General features: G+C 45.3%; 1 protein-coding gene across 1 annotated transcript; it reads left to right on the forward strand.

The window, feature by feature from the left end:
* The first annotated feature begins 519 nt into the window (after positions 1-519).
* Positions 520-18510, forward strand: trim33l (tripartite motif containing 33, like). The gene is made up of 16 exons (XM_070551929.1): positions 520-1654; positions 2239-2349; positions 8874-8936; positions 9092-9227; positions 9471-9597; positions 10020-10136; positions 10385-10499; positions 10809-10955; positions 11639-11750; positions 13206-14989; positions 15149-16243; positions 16324-16523; positions 16743-16854; positions 16935-16991; positions 17075-17197; positions 17735-18510. Exons 1-16 carry the CDS (start codon positions 1586-1588, stop codon positions 17981-17983), a joined length of 4617 nt encoding a protein of 1538 aa, XP_070408030.1. The 5' UTR covers positions 520-1585; the 3' UTR covers positions 17984-18510.
* Positions 18511-19945: the final 1435 nt, after the last annotated feature.

The raw sequence follows: 19945 nt of genomic DNA on the forward strand, positions 1-19945 counted from the left end.
TCTTCGTGGAGCTGCGGTTTTCAATATCTAAGCTCATGGCTATCCAGTTAACATAATCTGGAAAACGTAGCTTCTTACATGAAAATAATGATTTTTAGGAAATTTTTCAAATTTGAAATTTTAAATGATCATAAACCACGCCCACATTGATCAATCATTACCATATTGATAATGTAGTCTTAAGACTCTACAATGATGACAACCACTAAGTTTCGTGCAGATCCATTTAACCAGGTCAGCAGTATAATGTATTGCTATTTATAGCGCCCCCTATTGTTTAATCAAGGTGAAAATTAAGACATACACTTGAATTGACCTTAGGTTTGACTGTTATGAACAGCTTTGAAAAATATCCAAATATTTTGAAGTTATGCTAAAAAAACTTTTTCATTCCCAAAAAAATATTTAAAAAATTCATATTTAAAAAAGTAAGAAAATTATCCAAAATCCCTTCAGATCGTTTGGTCAGCCGCTCCTCCTCTCTTGTCAGGCAAAGTTGTGATGTGATTGGGTTTGACGGCCGGGAGGAGTTAACGAAAGTATGTTTGACTTACTATGCAAATTTCTACTAATTAGCATAAGTTTAAAACATTTTTTAAAATACTCATCTTAATTTGACTGAGTCAATGAACATACTGGATGAGACCATTTGCTTGTTTACTAAAATATTGAGGAGAAACATGCCAAAAACATTTTTGGGGTACAACAGCGCCAACTATTGGACAAACTTCAAACTTTTTTCTGTGATTGTAGATGTCACTATGACTGATATGATTTGTAACTTTCTGTATAGAATATGTATTTTTCATCAGTTAAAGGGCAAAAATTTTTAAAGCCTATAAGCCACGCCCACTTTTTAATCATTTTCAAAATATAGCTTAAGGGTCCAATGATTAACATATGTGCCAAGTTCTGTGGAAATCCATCAAGCCGTTTAGCTCAAACTAACTTTTTGACTCTTTAGCGCCCCCTTTTGGTGAATCCAAACAAAATGGGGAAGGTAGGGCTTACCGCTCATACTTCATAAGGGTCTAGAGTCTCATCACTTTATCTTGAGATATGGTGAAGATATCATCAATTAGCACATGTGCTAGCTAGCGCACTGATTTTGACATGGTGTCATTAGCCCAATTTTCAATATTTCTGCGTTTTTCTGCATCACAACAACTTATCTTAGTCCTGGGACGTAATTTGGGGGGGGGACGGGTGGGACATGTCCCCCCCACTTTTTCAAAAGGCAGTTTCGGTCCCCTTCACTTTTTTCCGTCCAAAAACAATGTTACGCTCCATTAAATGGATTTAATTGAGCACTAGGACCGAAACGGAAACCGGTTTCCTATTAGACCCACCCAAAAGCTAATCTATTGGCTCTGCTGATACTTGCTAACGTATTATTGGCTGTTGCTGCTGTCACTCAAGTTGTAAACAGTCAGAACGTGCTCACGTTGTTTTGCTAGTTTGGAGCCGCTAGGGAACACCGGTACTGAGTCACATCGTCAACTAGACGCTGTGTAATATCAGAGCTCAGCTCAGCTTCCACTACATAACATTTGAATAAGTGTTCATTTGTGAGTCTTTGGTAGTTATGCACAGCCAGGCGGCAGCATGTCAAGAAACGAAAGTGGATATAAGAGACTTCTTTCAAAGTCAAAACGTAAGTTGGAACATGTGACACCGCTGCATTAAGCTCAGACTCACCTCCTCCTTCACAAACATACTCAAAACTAACTTTTACAAACTCATCTCCTCCACATAACTGACTCCTCAGACACAATTTATTCGTATTATTATAATTATTATTATTTATTATTATTATTACTATTATCATGATTATTATTACTAGGAGTAGTAGAAGTGTAACTTCAAAACTTTTATCATTTAACTTTATTGTAAACTTATCTATTGCAATGTATATGTTCACATTAAAAAGCTCTGAAAAATGAACAGTATCATCATCGTCAACAGATTTTTTTAAGCTTAATGTCAAAGATGTACACTTTTCATTAGATTTATCTTATTTTTCCATTTATTTTTTGTGTGTTGAAATGCAACAACTGTTTAAACACGTTTAAGGGAAAAAACATACTTAATATGTTTTTATACACTCAAATTGGTAATGAATAATTTACACATTATATTAATAATAATTGTGAATCATACTAGAACCATCCTGTAAATATTTCTGTTTGTTCCATTCCAAAATCTCCCACTGTTTATAGTTCATGCATCTTTTTTCAGGTGACTGACAGAGATGCAGGAGGAGAGACCGGTGAAGGTACAGCAGGAGAGGCTGTAGGAGATGGAGGACGAGAGCCTGGAGGAGATGGAGCAGAGGCTGGAGGCTCACAGGTGAGGTTGAAATAATGAAGATACGATAGACATAAAATTGATCATTGTGACAAATGTTAGGGTGATGATCATGTGTAAAACATTAGTTCAGCATGTCCTCTAACACAGCAAATGAAATAACGGCCAGATCTCAGGAGGGACCGTTTATGTATAAATACTTTTTATACTTTTGACTAGGCCTGGGAAAGTAACACATTTTGCTGGATGATATTTTGTCCAACAAATTGTTGATGATAAACGATATCATTGTCAACATTATCTAGACCAAAATAACCACTAATATAATGTTAATATATCATAATAATGCAAGTACACCCTTTAAAATGCAACAAATAAACCTTCATTTAACATTGAAATGTCCAGAACCAGAACTTCTAAATGAATAAAAATAACAAACAAAAATTAAATAAAAAAAAGAATCTCACTCCCTGTTAGAAAATGTTGCACCAAAAACAATAAAAAAAGACCCAAAACAATAAATACAATGGCCTATCCATTGTCAACAGCCAAAACTGCACTTCAATAATGATAATAAATATTAATGATAATAGAGTTGTACATTTTTTAACTTTGATATATATATATATATATATATATTGAGGATGGAAAAATTATTGAGATGGGCATGTGACGTGTCAAAGGGTCTTTACATAACACCCCCACCCCAAATCCGCACAAGCCTGCTGTGTCCCCCCCACTTCTGAAATCAAAATTTCGTCCCTGTCTTAGTCCATAGATCATATGTACGAAGTTTGAAGTTGATTCGACGAAAAATGACGAATAGGTGATTAAAACTAAGTTTTGCATTTTTTGCGATCTAGCAAAAAATCTAGTTAGGCGGAAATGGGCGTGGCCAATACAAAAAAGATGGGGAATCATCCAAGGATCATGTACATATAAAGTTTTTGACTGTAGGACCTACGGTTTGGGAGCTAGTAGCTGAAACGTGTTGACCTCCGCAATAGCGCCACCTAGGTGACGCGGGGACCAAATTTTCGAATCTGAGTAGCGGTCAGGATTTTCTATCAGACTGCCATGTCAGATTTTCCCTGGCAATTTCAGGCTCTTGCGCCCATATACTTTTAGCGGAGAAGAATAATAATAAATAATAATAAATAATAAATAATAATGAAAAATCCGTAGAAAAACAATAGGGTTCCCTGCCCTTTGGGCTTGGAACCCTAATAAATAAAAAGAGTTGCTAGCTAAAAGTGACGACATCCTAGACCCGACCAATTCCGATCATACCCTATTGGGGTCTGCGCATGCGCTCTCAGCCTTGAGCGGAAAGAAGTACAGTTTATGCTACGGAGTTACACACACCGCGAATGGAGCGAGAGGAGTCCGGAACCAGAACCGTAAACGACAAAGTAAGTCCGCTATCAGGGGGAGAAGGGAGGGGAGGGGTGGTTCCGAGCAGGACAGGCGGGTGTAGCTAACGAATCACCTGAGATAAAATAATTTACAACCCGAACATCTTCCGCTTCTGTTGCTATCAGTGTGACATGAGTATAAATTTTTGTGTTTAAGGTCATCAGCTGTTTGACAATAACTTTTTCACAGTTAAAACCTCATTTCCTGTCCGCCTGACTGGGTTTTTGATGAAGAAGAAGGAGATCTTTTCAATAGCGCCTCTCAAGATAAAAATCACGGGGCGTTTTGGTTCGGTTCCGATACCACAGCTGACTCTGACCAGGTGTGACACCGTTCTGATCGAAACCCGACAGGCTATGAAACTGCAGATATCAGAAATGAAAGATGCTGCTACTTAAAGTTGTTTTACTTCCGTTATCTCTGCTGCCTAGCGGCGAGTTTTATAACAGTGACCCCTAGTGGCGAGGCTGAGATCCGCAGCGAGTCCAGCGTCTCATAATCGTCCATTTAAACAGTTCTAGGCTGATTTGACGTCTCATTAGTTCTCATCATTATGCTCCTGAAATGACTGGTGCGTCAGCCACACTCCCACGCATTTATTTAGGAGTATTTTCTCCTAATAGGCTCTGAAATCTCCTGATGACCCATGAAACGATTCATGTTGTTTAGCTTTACTGAACATCTATAATAAAACTATATAATAATACATTTTATTTGAGGGCGCCTTTCTCAAACCCAAAGTCACCTTACAAAGATAAAAACAAAAAACAACAGAGGTTAGATAGGGCAATAAGAACAAACAAGACACATAAAAATTTGAAACAATTCTAAAGTCTAGGCCTAAAAGGAATAAACTTGTTTGAATAAGTGGGTTTTGAGGTGTGCCTTGAATAATGGAAAAGAGTCCGTATTTCTAATGGCAGAGGGAAGTGAGTTCCAGAGCCGTGGAGCAGAGCAACTGAAAGCTCTGCTCCCCATGGTGGTAAGGCGAGCTCGAGGTTGAACCAGATGAAGTGCAGATGAGGATCTAAGAGATCGGGAAGTGGTAGCAATAGTTAGTAAATTACATAGATAAAGTGGAGCCGTGCTATGTACAGATTTAAATGTAAGTAGTAGGATCTTGTAATGATCCTGGTTTCTATTGGCAACCAGTGTAGGTTTTTAAGAACAGGAGTGATGTGATTTCTTGAGGGGATCCCAGTAATGATGCTTCATCTAAGAAGAAAACATCTAAGAAGTTCTGCATCACATTATCTTCCTGCTTGAACCCCCTGGACCTCTTGCCTTTGTTGAGCAAACACACCAACTACCCGAGCACACTGGCACTAAAGAATCCTAGCTTTGGTGTGCGTGTGCGTGTGCGTGTGTGTGTGTGTGGTGATCTCTGCGTTTATGCTGACCAACAAAAGCATGCATTCCTGCAAAGGCAGTGGTGGACAGAGATTCTGCTTGGGCCTCGGAGTTTGGGAGGAGGAAACGATACAATCGTGCTTCTTGGAGGTACTATAGCCATGCTGTCATGCTTCCATGCAGGCAGCAACACCCAGTAGGAGAGGCCGACGTATTCAATCTTTTCTATATCAGTAATGGGTCAAAATGATTTTAAAAAGCCAATAAAAGAAAAAAATCAGGCACCTATGTGGCCAATTGCTGCCACTACTAGACTGAAGGAAGGAACCCAACTCAGTGTTTGTTTGTTTTTTGTTTGTTTTTACATTTGAAGTTTAATGAATATTAAGAGATGTTTATACTTATTAATTTTAAATTACACACAGTGAGTGTTCAGTTGTCTTTCACAATTAATGTGCTGCTAAAATGGGTGGTGGTGGTTGGCTGTGGGGGCCTGGGTGCTTTCCAGGTGTGCCTGGGTGGAGATGGGGGGGTCTCCGCCCTCCCTCCCCTGGGTCTGCTGCTGTTGGGGCAGATGGCTCCCCAGTTGGCGTTTCCTTAACTTGTCTGGCTCATCTCAACTCAGCCCAGTGTGCTCCATTTTTATCTTTTGTCCTTAAGTGTGTGTGTGTGTGTGTGTGTGTGTGTGTGTGTGTGTGTGTGTGTGTGTCAGACGATGAGTGTGATGGTGGTACTGTAATATTGCCATATTGCTGTTATATTTATGGGGAGGGGTGGGAATTAGGGATGCACCGATGGATCGGCATTTGATCGTAATCGGCCGATAGCGCCCCTATCGGTTTTGATCGGAATTTTCAAAATAGATCAGAGCAAACCGATCAGGTAGGGTTGTCACGGTAACCAGTGTAGCGCTAAACCCCGGTAAAAAAAAAAAAAAGAAAAAAAGTTGACAATAATAACCGTCTTGTTTTTAAAAAACTATATTATCTTGGTGGGTTTACCGTGGCTGCGGTGTAGGCGCGGTGACCCTTACCAGCCACCGTATCATCGGCTGAAGTTTGCCGGCGGCACATACACGCTTTGTTTACAACAAAACTTTCTTGAAGCTAAAGCTGAAATAATGGTCAAAGGAGGAGACGGCAGCGCTCAGGAGGACATTTATTATCCCTCAAAGAAGACAAAGTCGGAAGTACAGGCATCTTTTAGATATTTGAAGAATGCCGAGGGAGTTTATGGAAGACGGACGGCTATCCTGTTTGCAGCACGAGCAGAAAAAGTGTTTGTGAAAGGCAGCAACGCTTCAAATCTCATGACATCTGCGTGACCATCACCCACAACTCTACAGTCAACACAAGGCAAGTTAACGTTAGCGTTTTAGCCAAAATGTGTGATCCGAGGATTTGGGATGAGGGAGAATGCAACGAGTCGCTATATAAAGCAGCCGCAGCGCCGCTACCTGCATATAAACAGTGTCACGGACACCTCCATGTTGAAATGACGCTATGCATTACGGGGCTCCCAGGGGCAGATAAGAGTTGGTCTCTCTCCGAGAATAATTATGAATTTAACAATGATTACTGCCTGATGACATTTTCCCACATCTGCAAAGCTCACTGGAAGGACACAAACCGAGGACAATATTTTCCTGATATACGGATTGCTCAAGTAAGGGTAAAAAAGTATCTGATTAGAAGGCTACTTGAGTACTGAGTATCATCTGATCTAATATTTTTAAAATGATGACATCAAACAGACATAAAATAAGAAGTTATGGGCAAATATTGCTATTTTAAAGACTGAAGGGGAAAATGTAAACAAATAAACAGCTTAATTACAAAATAACACATTTTAGGCAAAATTTACACACAAACTGAGGACAATATTTTCCTGATATACAGGGTTTATTTAATTGTGTGAAAATGTAGCATGTTTAAAGAAAATACCGCGATAATACCGAAAACCGTGGTCATTTTGGTCACAATAACCGCGAGGTTAAATTTTCACACCGTGACAACCCTAACCCCCAAATTCCACTACCTCCGCTCCGCTCCGCTGTGCTCCGCTCCGACACGAACGCCGGAGCAAAATCGGTCCCGTTGTAGTCAATCAGAGCAATTCCACTACTGCGGCCGTGCTCCAGCAGTGCGGCGCCGTGCGCCGCCCTCTGTTCCGGCGTCCGGCAAAAATAGAATCGATCCTATTTTCGCCGGACGCCGGAGCACCTCCGCAGTAAATGGACAGAAATCACAACGGCCCAACAGGAAAAGGAGCGAGCACAATTTCCGTTTTTCACAATAAATCGATAAACAAAAGGCGTTTTTTGTTTCATATGCACAGGTTTAACAACTTTTAACAACTATCAATGGCGGCTGAAGTTTAAATGCACAAAAGTAAGCCATAAATACAGTTTCTACGATCAAAGTAGTCACACTTTGTTGATCCAAACACTGCTGATCTCTCAACACAAATGATGGGCAGATTAAACAGCTCATGCCGATGTTTCTCCCACACAACGGGTGTTTGGATCTAACTTCCGCGTTTATTGCTCGGACTGTATCGCAAGATCTCGAAAATCCCGCGCATGCTTGTTTGCCCCCCTCAGGTCTCCGCACCGGAGCGGAGCCGTTGTAGAGCGGGTACCAGTAAAAATTGAGTTCGGAAGCGAGTGGCTGCAGAAGGCGGGGGCGGACCGGAGCGGAGCGGAGGTAGAGGAATTTGGGGGTCATACAGACCATTTTAGATTAGGTTACATTTCCTTTATTCCCAGATTATGTAGTTTGTAGCACTCATTATAATGTTGTAGAAAATTTCTGGCCAATGAACGTGATCGGTATCGGTGATCGGTATCGGTGATCAGCATTCTTTGATATCGGTATCGGTGATCGGCAGCAAAAAACGTGTATGTGGGGTCATTTTTATTTGTAAAGCACTTTGAGTTGCATTTATTGTATGAATTGAGCTATATAAATAAAGTATGTATATATATATATATATATATATATATATATATATATATATATATATATATATATATATATATATATATATATATATATACTTTATTTATATAGGCTTTGGCTGCGCAGTGGTTAGAGCTGTTGCCTTGCAGCAAGAAGGTCCTGGGTTCGCTTCCCGGTCTGGGATCTTTCCGCATGGAGTTTGCATGTTCTCCCTGTGCATGCGTGGGTTCTCTCCGGGTACTCCGGCTTCCTCCCACAGTCCAAAAACATGACTGTTAGGTTGATTGGTCTGTCTAAATTGTCCTTAGGTGTGTGTGTGTGTGCATGATTGTTTGTCCTTTGTGACTCTGTTTTGCCCTGCAATGGACTGGCTCTCTGTCCAGGGTGTACCCCGCCTGATTGCCTATTGACCGCTGGAGATAGGCACCAGCCACCCCCGCGACCCTACGTGGACAAGTGGGTTCAGAAAATGGATGGATGGATATATCGGCCTTAATAATCAGCTTTAGATATCGGCCATCTGCAACAAAATCCTTTAAAAATCTGCACTGGCCCTAAAAAAATACCATATCGGTCGGCCTCTACCCAGGATGTATAGTTCTTGTGATAACAGTTCTGAGCCATCATTGGAGCAGGATTCTCACAACTGTTTTTCCTAAATAATGTTGATGATGTGTGAGGAGGAGTAGATTTGCTCATCAAGCTGGATCAAAGGAGGATGCTTGCCTCATTCAGCTGCATTTTCCTGCTTCTGATGCAGCAAATTGGTTCTGATGTGGACAGTTTCATAAGTGTGGTGATGTCATCAGTCTGAAGTGATGAACTCTGTTGGATTTTCAGGAGATGACATCTCTGGTCCACATGGAGACTATAGAAGAGCGAGGAGATCTCCTGAATCAGCAGGTAAAGGCCTTGTCTACAGATCAGCTGAGTCAGGTCAGGTCAGCGTGACCACCTCAAATCTAAATCATCAGCAGCTTGAGGCAGCTCCGGTCTAATTAAAGGAATCGGCTCCTCCGAAGGGCATTTCCTAACTCTTCTCCTGTTTTCCTCCTCAGTGCAGTAACTGTGATGGGAATCTAGCCAGACATTGGTGTCTGGACTGTTACGAGGCTCTGTGTGGCGACTGTGTGACGGCTCATCGTAGAGTTACGCTTACCCGATCCCACAGACTCCTGAACCAGCCTTGCAATGGTGAGGTTACAGCTCCGGGTTGGGCCAGAACCTCTGGGTTCTTCTAGAATCTGAGAGGACGGACTCAGGTTTCTGTGTTTTAAATTGTTGTTGATACTAAAATGGCCTCAGATGTAAAGGCTGGATCAGACTCTCTGATCTCATTCGTAAAATAAAATCATGAGTTAGTTTGTTTTCTCTTCAGATTCTGGTTTTGCTGTCAGTCTGCAGGATTCTAACTTTTGTTTTTATTTCCATCCTCAGATGACCGTTTCCGTCCTCCCATCAAGTTCTGCAAACTCCACCCGCCGGAGCCTCTCAGACTCTTCTGTTTCACCTGTAACCACCTCACATGTAGAGACTGTCAGCTGTTGGCCCATAAGAACCACAGGTGCACAATTCCAGCATGTCCGAGGACCTTATTTCATCGTCTGTTGCTGTTAAACGCCAAAGTGACTTTGTCTCCATCCAAGCCATTGTTCTGGCAGAGCACCATGCATATCAGAGCAGCATACGTGCAGTTTATGTGCGTGCACGTGCATTCATCTAAACCTCCGCTATGCTCAGAGGAGCCGTCAGTTCAGCATACAGCGTATGATGATCTGACTGGTAAAATGATTCCATCAGCGTGTCATACAGCTTAAAAAGTTTGTGACGATCTGACAGCGTATGCCTGTCTAATGAACTTGTGTTGTCAGATAGGCATACATTGTAATGCCCACTGTCTCATGGGAACCTGGGTTCGTTCTAGATTTCTGCTGGTATCACGCAGCGACGCGTTTAGAGAACACTCCTTTGTTCCGCCTCCGTCAGGTTCAGCTTCGCCAACGAAGCGGTGGACGGTCTGAGGAAGAAGCTGGACGCCTGCATGCAGCCAATCAGAGCTCAGATGGAGGCGTCGAGAAAGAGTCTGCAGGACATGGAGATGAGGTACCAACACTGTTCTGAACCCGACGCCACTAGAACTAAAGAACCTTCATCACTTAGGATCAGAAGCAGAACCTCAGAGGAGTTTGAAGGACTAGAAGTATCAGAAAGTGTTGAAAGGATGATAGGAGCCAGGTTTGGGTTCGCTGGAACCAAAACACTAAACATATTTTAATCAGGATGAAATTAATCTGAAAATCATAATCCTGTCAGAAATAACCTGGGCTGGCTTCTTTGCTGATGTGTTGCAGGTTGAAGGTTCTGGCTCGGTCCGAGCTCCACCTGACAAATTCTCTGCAGGAGGTCTTCAGATCTCTGTCTGAGCTCCTGAAAGCCAGACTGGAACGTTTAACCAGGGAGATCCAGGTAAACTTTTCTGTTTGAGGCAGCAGATAAATGACGTCCCCAATCGGAAACATTTTAAGCCAAACGACCAAAACCCAACCTGAAGGAGACAAACGTATCTGACCAGCACCAGCAGGTCCAGGGAGGTCTGCGCTTTTCCTGGAGCTTCACTAACTGACTCATTACTGTTTTATCCTGCTGGTTCTGGACAAGCAGACGTTTGTATGGTCTCTGTGTGTGTCTGAGCTCCTGAGTGACTAAACTAAAATTAAACCCGCCAAAATAAAATACTTCCTGTTCAAGCTGATTCATGTTTGTCTGTCTGAACAGACGATCTACGATTTGGAGCGTGAGATGATCAAAGGGAGGATGCTGAAGGTGAAGGAGCTGCAGGAGGGTCACAGGTCAGTGAGGGAAGCTGCAGACAAAGCCCAGAACTCCAGAGACCTGCTGGTTGTGCTTCGCTGCGTAGAACAGGTAGGATCCTCACCTCGTGTTCATCACACATCCTGCTAAGTAACCATCTAAACCAGAAGGTCAGAGGTGAATGTGGCCTCCAACCTGTAAGCTACTTTCCAAAGACACACCGTGGCGGCATATTGGGGTAATAGTAACACCATGGCGTGTCTTTTGAATGCGCCGTGGCGGCATGGTGGGGTGAGAGTATTGCGCCATCTCTGCACCGTACTTCTTAAAGAAGATCATGCCTTTGATGATCATGTGTAGAGAGCCTTGCTAGTAAACATGGAGAGACTGCTTCACTTTTGAAAACAGAATCAGCTGAGAAGGCAACCTGGAGCGAGGCTGAAGCGGCTCACCAAAAAAAACGTAAGGAGCGTGGACTCAGTCACGATAAAAGCAAGTTAGGTTTAAGCTAAGAGGAAGTCTGTGACCACCCTCACACCCCCTTTATACTGCCATTGCGTAATCTTTTGTGAAAAACACACAATCGTGCCGCATTACCACCGCTGGCTGACCACTAACGATCGACTACAGACTCCCTGTAGCCACCTCCGCTTTGTGGTAAAGTAGTGTTGTTGATTTTTGAAACAGCCTTTAGAAAGTCCTTCCATAGCTCAGACTTAAGCTCACAGAACCTGTGGGTTCTGGTGGACGTGGGTTATTTAAGACTTTGTTTTCTACGTGTTTGTTGTCCTAAGGTTACGTCTCAGGTGAAGGATCTGAAGGATCAGGACTTGTCTCCTCCTTCAAACATGGTTTACCTGAAGGTCACCACAGACAGGCAGACGGTGGAGAGCATGATTAGGTTTGGTGAGGTGATCGTTTCCTTATTCTTTGTTTTGTTTCACCTGTCGTCTCTTGTTTTGTTTTAGTGTCTCCTCCCTCCTCACACACACACACACACACACACACACACCACACACACACACACACACACACACACACACACACACACACACACACACACACACACACACACACACCACACACACACACACACACACACACACTAGCTAATGTCTCTCCTGATGTTCGACCTTGCTGTTTTTACATAGTCCCTCCACCGTGTCTTGGGTCTTTCTTTAGGCATTCTCCCAGTTGGATGTGCCCAGAAAACCTCACCAGGGAGGCGTCCAGGAGGCATCCTAACTAGATGCCCGAGCCACCTCAACTGGCTCTTCTCGATGTGGAGGAACAGCAGGTCTACTCCGAGCTCCTCCTAGATGACCAAGCTTCTCACCCTATCTCTAAGGGAGAGCCCAGCCACCCTGCTGAGAAAACACATTTCAGCCGCTTGTGTCCGTGATCTCGTTCTTTCAGTCACTACCCAAAGCTCGTGACCATGGATGAGGGTAGGAACGTATATCAATCGGTAAATTGAGAGATTTGCCAGCTCTCTTTACCACGACGTTCTGATGAAGCCAGCAGGACCAAATCATCTGCAAAAAGTAGAGATTTGATCCTCAGGCCACCCAAACGGATGCCCTCCACACCTTGGCTGCACCTAGAGATCCTGTCCATAAAAGTTATGAACAGAATCGGTGACAAAGCCTTGGTGGAGTCCAACTCTCACTGGGAACGAGCTTGACTGACAGCTGGCAAGGCGGGCCAAGCTCTGACACCAGTCATACAGGGACCTAACAGCCGGATCAGAGGGCCTGGTACCCCATACTCCTGGAGTAACCCGCACAGGGCCCCCCGAGGCACGCAGTCAAACGCCTTCTCCAAATCCACAAACACATGTAGATTGGTTGGGCGAACTCTTGCGCACACTCCAGGAGTCCCCTAAGGGTATAGAGCTGGTCCAGTGTTCCACGGCCAGCACGAAAACCACATAGTTCTCCTGAATCTGAGGTTCGACTTTCTGACAAACCCTCCTCTCCAGAAGCCGTCAAATGACCTTACCAGGTGGGTGGTCTCCCTTTTAAAATGGAGGACTACCACCCCGGTCTGTTAATCCAGTGGAACTTCCCCCGATGTTCATAAGAAACGGCAGAGCCGCGTCAGCACACTCAACCCTACAACGTCCAGAGCCTTGGTACCGAGGAGCTTTTTGACCACCCCAGTGACCTCAGCACGGTTTTTCCCTTTCCTCGCATTGTTTATTCACAATTTTTACTTTTTTTTGTTATGATGCTTTTAAATAATTTTTATTAGAAATTTTTGTTCTTATATTGAGAGGCGCTATATTAAAGATTGTTTCTTCTTCTCCTTCTCAGACAGGAAGAGGAATGAAGGAATGATCGTCTCTGTTTGTGTTCACAGGTAAACTTCTCCTGTCGTGGGTCCCCTTCTGCGTGTCCAAGGAGTTCAAAGAGAGTGTAGAACCTCATCCTGCCTCCTCCACCTCCTCCCCCACCAGTCAGCCCCTCACCTCCTCCATCATTCAGCCCCTCACGTCCTCCTCCAACATTCAGCCCCTCACCTCCTCCTCCATCAGTCAGCCCCTCACCTCCTCCTCCATCATTCAGCCCCTCACCTCCTCCTCCATCATTCAGCCCCTCACGTCCTCCTCCACTTCCATCAGTCAGCCCCTCACCTCCTCCTCCATCATTCAGCCCCTCACGTCCTCCTCCATCATTCAGCCCCTCACCTCCTCCTCCATCAGTCAGCCCCTCACCTCCTCCTCCATCAGTCAGCCCCTCACGTCCTCCTCCAACATTCAGCCCCTCACCTCCTCCTCCATCATTCAGCCCCTCACGTCCTCCTCCATCATTCAGCCCCTCACCTCCTCCTCCATCAGTCAGCCCCTCACCTCCTCCTCCATCAGTCAGCCCCTCACGTCCTCCTCCATCATTCAGCCCCTCACCTCCTCCTCCATCAGTCAGCCCCTCACGTCCTCCTCCATCAGTCAGCCCCTCACGTCCTCCTCCATCAGTCAGCCCCTCACCTCCTCCTCCACTTCCATCAGTCAGCCCCTCACGTCCTCCTCCATCAGTCAGCCCCTCACGTCCCCCTCCACTTCCATCAGTCAGCCCCTCACCTCCTCCTCCATCATTCAGCCCCTCACGTCCTCCTCCATCAGTCAGCCCCTCACCTCCTCCTCCATCAGTCAGCCCCTCACCTCCTCCCCCACCAGTCAGCCCCTCACCTCCTCCTCCATCAGTCAGCCCCTCAAGTCCTCCTTCATCAATCAGCTCCTCACCTCCACCAGTAAAACCAGTAATGGTATTAGTGGTCCTGCTTCATGCCCAGTGTCACTCACAACCTCCTCATCATTAGACTCCTCCAACCTGTTAACATTCTCCAGTAAGATCATACCTCAAACTGGGACCAGTAGGGAAGCTGCCTCCAACCAGCAACGTCCTCCTTTGCTGTCCTTATCAGATTTAGTTCCCCCCCTCGTGTGTCCCAGTCCCCCACCCGGACCTTCTACCAGGACTGGGAAGTCCTCTGGTGCCAAGTCTCTTCCTGCATCTGCTGAGCCTTCATCATCAGGTTCCCTCTCTTCTCAGGTTCGTCTTCCTCCGTCCTCGACCTGTCCTCCTCCCTCCAAAAGTCATGTCTCCATAACACCCAACGCTTTAGTCAGCTCTGTTTGTCCGTCTTCCTCCTCTCTGACCTTTGTGGTTCCACTCAGTTCCAGCTTCAGTTCTTCAAATGTCCTTGACCCTGTCCCCACCTGTCTCATTGGTTCACGTTCACAGTCCACGTCAGAGCCATTGGGTCCTCCTCTTGTCATAGCTCCCACCAACTACAGGCTCCTGCACCAGTTCTTGGACAACCAGAACCCCCCTCCCCCGCTGTTCGTGTCCTCCTCCCTACAGGTTTCTCCTTTGTCCTGTGTCCCTCCTGCTTCTGAGCCCCCACCATTCCGTGCATCAACTACCAGTGGTTCTGACTCCATTCGGATCAACATTCTGAGCAAGTCCCAGCTGATGTCTGAATCAGAACCGCTCTGCAGAAGATGGTTCACCCCTGGGATGTGGGACATTGTCCCCACCGTATCCCTCAGGTCCTCCTCGAGCGCTGGCCCTATAGCCTCCTCCGTCCGCCGTCAAAACCACAAGGCTTCATCATCATCACGAACACCTTCAGCCTCTACTCAGGTTGGTCATCATGTGTCCTCCCACACCACCATTTCCACCAGCTCTGCTTCTGTCCAAAAAGACCATCCCAACTTGTCTCAGTCAATTGTTCAATGGGTGAATGTCAATCGTCCCGAGTTCATCTTACCCACTCAAGCAGTTCCATCTAATGTCATGCAGAAAGACACCCAACAACTACACCTTCCTGCCCCCCAGACTGCTGCACCACCTTCATCCTCCTCCACAGTTGGGACCGACTCCACACTCCCCCCATCGGGAGGTGCATTCTTCCTTGCAGCAGTGCCACAGACCCAGACACCGATTTTGGTCACAGACCAGAAGAGATCCACACACAGCAGATGTGCTGCTTCCGACCATCAGCTGCTCTTGGATCAGAACCCAGCTTCTAGTCCTTCTCACTTCAACGACCAGCACCAGGATCTTTCCTTGGACAAGACTACCTCTGTGTCCAAACCAGGGACGGCTGAGTCGGGAGAAACCAGAATAGAGGAAGATGTCTCTTCACCTGTAACACCTGACATCCAACCAACCTCAGAGTTTACCAACCCTGCAGAGGAGAAATCTCCTCCTGAAGATCATGAGGTAAAACCCTCCGTCCATCCTGGAGACACCCAGCTCTACGGTGGACTGTTTTCTCCCATTTCATCAGAGGATGAGCTCTTCTCCAAGGATCCAGAAGAATCCAACCCCGCAGAGGAGTGTTTCATTTTGAAGGAGTCTGAAGACATCCAACCTCATGGAGAACCCTTTTCACCCGTTTCTTCAGAGGACCGTCTCACCACCATCAACCCCGAGGAGACAAAACCTTCAGAAAGGCCGGAGGCAGGCGAGTTTGAGTGGGCCACAAGTGAATCGGAGGAGATGAAACCTTATTCTCCCATTTCATCTGTAGATGAGATCATCACTCCTGAAGAAACCCGCCCTGCAGGGCGGCTGTTCACTGAGGTCCAACCAGCCACCAATACACCAGACGAAGACAGGGTTGGACTGTTTCCACCCGTGTCTTCAGAGGATGAGCTAAGCTTCCCTTTCACTAAAGCAGCTGATCTGAAGCTGAACATCTCTGAAATGTCTGACCGTGACACCGAAGCCCCACAGAGCCTACAGACCCGACAGCGAGCCTTCGTCCTAGCCCACATGCAGCCCAGAGTGTCTCTGATGAGACTACCCGTGTCTCTTACAGACCGTACACGTCTCCTGCCAAGCTTCGAGGTGGTCCTGGGAGACGATGACAATATAATCCACCTGAAGGAGGTAAAGGAGAACTTGATCATTGATGGTGTTTCATAAATCCTGAGGAACCTCCTCATGCTTACTGCCCTGCTGTGTTCCAGCCCCACGTCTCCAACGTCTCAGACGAAGACTCTGACGTCACTGAAGACTTCACAAAGTCTGGGTCTTCTGACTCTCCGATGTCCGTCGAGGTCCTTTCCTGCTCTGCGTGTTTGTCTCCCAGTGCGTCCAAAATCTGCTCGATGTGCGGACGTGGGTACCACGTGGACTGTCATGTCCCTCCAGTTGGACCTGACATTTGGTAAGAAACCACCTCCAGCCTCTGATGCAGCTGCAGATGAAGGACCTTCCAGGTAAAGAAGGAGAAGTCACCAAAATGATCTGGAGCTGGACTAAAATCTAAATGTGATCAGGGTCCAGCAGCGACCAGTGGGTTTTATTATTCCCAGTCTGGATTGTTGGTGCTGGTGGGATTAAACACCCAGCTGGTCTGAGGTCAGACTCTGTTTGTGACTTGCAGGTCAGAGTGGATCTGTTCGTTATGTCAGGACTTGTCGGATCCGTCAGACCCGTACAGTTCTGACAGACCAAAAAGTCTTCAGGGTACCGGTCTGAGCCCGCTGGACCAGAGGGTAAGATCCGAGACTCAATGGAACTTTCTGATCCCGTCCCACTGATCCAAACTCTTTCTGTCTGTCCTGTTGTGTTTCAGAGGTGTGAGACGCTCCTGCTGCACCTGAAGGTCGAAGGCTGCCGTCGCTTCTCAGAGGTCAGATCTTTAACTCGTTTTGGGTTGTCCCCTGGTCCACCTGGGTTTCCTCAGACAGGCTGAAGTCTCCTCTCTTGTTTCAGTTGGATCTTTGGTCTGATGTGGTTCTGATATCAGAACGCCTGACCCACCATCGCCCCCCTCCGTACCAGACCGCCGCTCAGCTCGTCTCCGACCTCTGGACTCTGTTTCTGGACTCCTCACAGGTACGACTCTCTGGAGTTCTAAAGGCGTGAACAGGTCCATCACAGACCTGGACCAGAGTCTCTGAGAACCACCTTGTTAGAGCTAAAGTCCTGGTTCTACCACCCATAACCAGCTCGAGTCTTTGAGACCAGCTGCTGGTACCACAAAGGTCCAGTTCAAACAGGTTCTGTTCTATTGACACAATTCTGGCTCAGAGATTAATGGTTCTGGTACCAGGACCAAAGGCGAGAGTAAATCAACCAGAACCGCTTTACAGCAGTTGTGGTCCTGGAGGTCCACCTTCCTGCCTGGTTCTGATGTCCCTCTGATCCTACATGCCTGGTGAGATGAAATGGGTCTTCGGTTGGGCTTTAGGACAGTCTGGAATGTTGGAGCAGAGAAACATGCAAAACAAGCCGGTTGGTGGTCCTGAAGGACCGGGACTGTGTCATGGGTTCTGGATTAGGTTTGTAGTTCAGATGATCTAATCAGATGGTTCAGAAGAAGGTTCTGATCTGATTTTGGTTCTGTTACTCAGTTGTTTTCCCTGTTGGCAGAGCGAAGAGTTGGAGAAGCTGCAGCAAAGTTTCCTGAAGAAGTTGAAGGAAACCTTAGGAGCAGAACTTCCTGCTTCACTCCTGGTCGCTCCAACATCTGACAAAGCCAGTGGCGAAGGTCCGAGCTGTTCGGTGAGTGGCACTGAGATGCCACGGGAGCAGGGGGACTTTAAGGATGTGAGGAAGAGGCTGAGAGACTTTCTGGGCCTGAAGTTCTCATCAGCATCCAAACGGACCAAGAAACACTAAACGGATTCACAAACGGACCTCCTCACCTCAGCAGGAACCTGACGGAGATCTGGTTCTACTGGGTCTGAACAGAACCGTGCCATGAGCCTGGTCTCTGGTCTGTTTATAAAATCTAAATCGGATTCTAAATTCTAGAGTCAGAACATTTTGGGTTAAAATTCACTCAGAAAAAAGTAAAGAAACATAAAAAGGAAGTTAAATCTGCTAAAAATACTTTAATTTATATTATTAACTAAATGTATGTAATCTGGAGGTTTGGTTTCACAGCAGAACTTTAATGAGGTTCTGATTTGACTGATCTGTTAGAATTTCTCCTAGCTCTTCCAAACACTCAAACCCACTGACTGGTTCTGACGGATCAGAACCACAGAGACCCGTTTCGCCCTCCTGAGACTCAGAACTTCAAATCATTTTTGGTTCAACTTATTTTTTACTGAAGCACCTTAATTTCTGTGTACCAGCAGCTGTAGACGGGCTGATCAGAACTGAGAATTCTGATGAAATAAAACTTTTCTGTTTAAATAAAACCCAGATCTTCATGTTTGTGTGTTCAGTCAGAGGTTGGGTCTTAATGATCTGGTTTGGAGACCCGTGTTGGTGGACCTGGAGTGGTTCAGACCTTACCTGCGGTTATACAGGGCATGATACTTGGTACTGTTTGGATCTGCCTGTTCTGGTGGATCTGCCCCTGACCCAGAAGGACAGCTATAACACAAACTCGGCTGGAGGAAATAAAATCCTGGATGAACTTTCATAACCTTAAGTGTTTGGTTCTGGTACCTTCAATTCAATTCAAGTTTATTTATATTGCGCCAAATCACGACAAGAGTCGTCTCAAGGCACTTCACATAATAAACATTCCAATCCAGGTCAGTTCATTAAGCCGATCAGAAATAATGTTTCCTATATAAGGAGCCCAGCAAATTGCATCAAGTCACTGACTAGTGTCAGTGACTTTACAGCAATCCTCATACTAAGTAAACATAAAGCGACAGTGGAGAGGAAAACTCCCTTTTAACAGGAAGAAACCTCCAGAGAATCCTGGCTCAGTATAAGCAGCCATCCTCCATGACTCACTGGGGATCGAGAAGACAGAGCAGAAACACACACAGACAAAGACAAAGAAATGTTTCTATGGTTACATTGTGATTTCTTAGTAAATATTCTATTTGGTGAGAGATAAACTTTATTGTATTTATCCTAGTGGATCTATAATTAAATGGATAAACTAGTAGTAGCACATCCAACGTCAAGGAAAGCAAAAAGTTATCAGGAGAGGGAGAATGTTTAAGTGGTTAGCAGCAATGTGCTAGACGATGGCCCCCTCCATGAGGCCACCACAGCTCAGCAGAGCATCATTGTAGCTTCTTCTGGGGAGAAAAACACTTAGAGAGAAAATAAATTTAACAGCTGAAATTGCAGAAAATAATACAGTTAAAGAGCAGATTGTAGAAGAAAGTAGCAGAGTGTGAAAAGTGGTCAGTGTATCCTCCAGCAGTCTAAGCCTATAGCAGCATAACTACAGAGATAACTCTGGATAATCTATCCTATTTAGATGGAGGCATGTTGGAGTCCGGGCAAGGGAGAGCCGTCTTTACCGACTGTACACTCCACCTCCCTCTACTCCCCACTTGTCCAGATTTAGGCTAACATCAGATTTTAACCATAGGCCCTATCAAATAAAAATGTTTTAAGCCTATTCTTAAAAGTAGACAAAGTGTCTGCCTCATGGACTAAAGCTGGGAGCTGGTTCCACAGGAGAGGAGCCTGATAACTAAAAGATCTGCCTCCCATCCTAATTTTAGATATTCTGGGAACCACCAGTAAACCTGCAGTCTGAGAGCGAAGTGCTCGGTTAGGAACATATGGAACAATCAGATCACTGATGTATGATTGAGCTTGATTATTAAGACCTTTATATGTGAGAAGAATGATCTTAAAATCTATTCTGAATTTAACAGG

The sequence above is a fragment of the Nothobranchius furzeri genome, chromosome 5 (assembly GCF_043380555.1).
Source record: "Nothobranchius furzeri strain GRZ-AD chromosome 5, NfurGRZ-RIMD1, whole genome shotgun sequence".
NCBI classification, from domain to species: domain Eukaryota; kingdom Metazoa; phylum Chordata; class Actinopteri; order Cyprinodontiformes; family Nothobranchiidae; genus Nothobranchius; species Nothobranchius furzeri.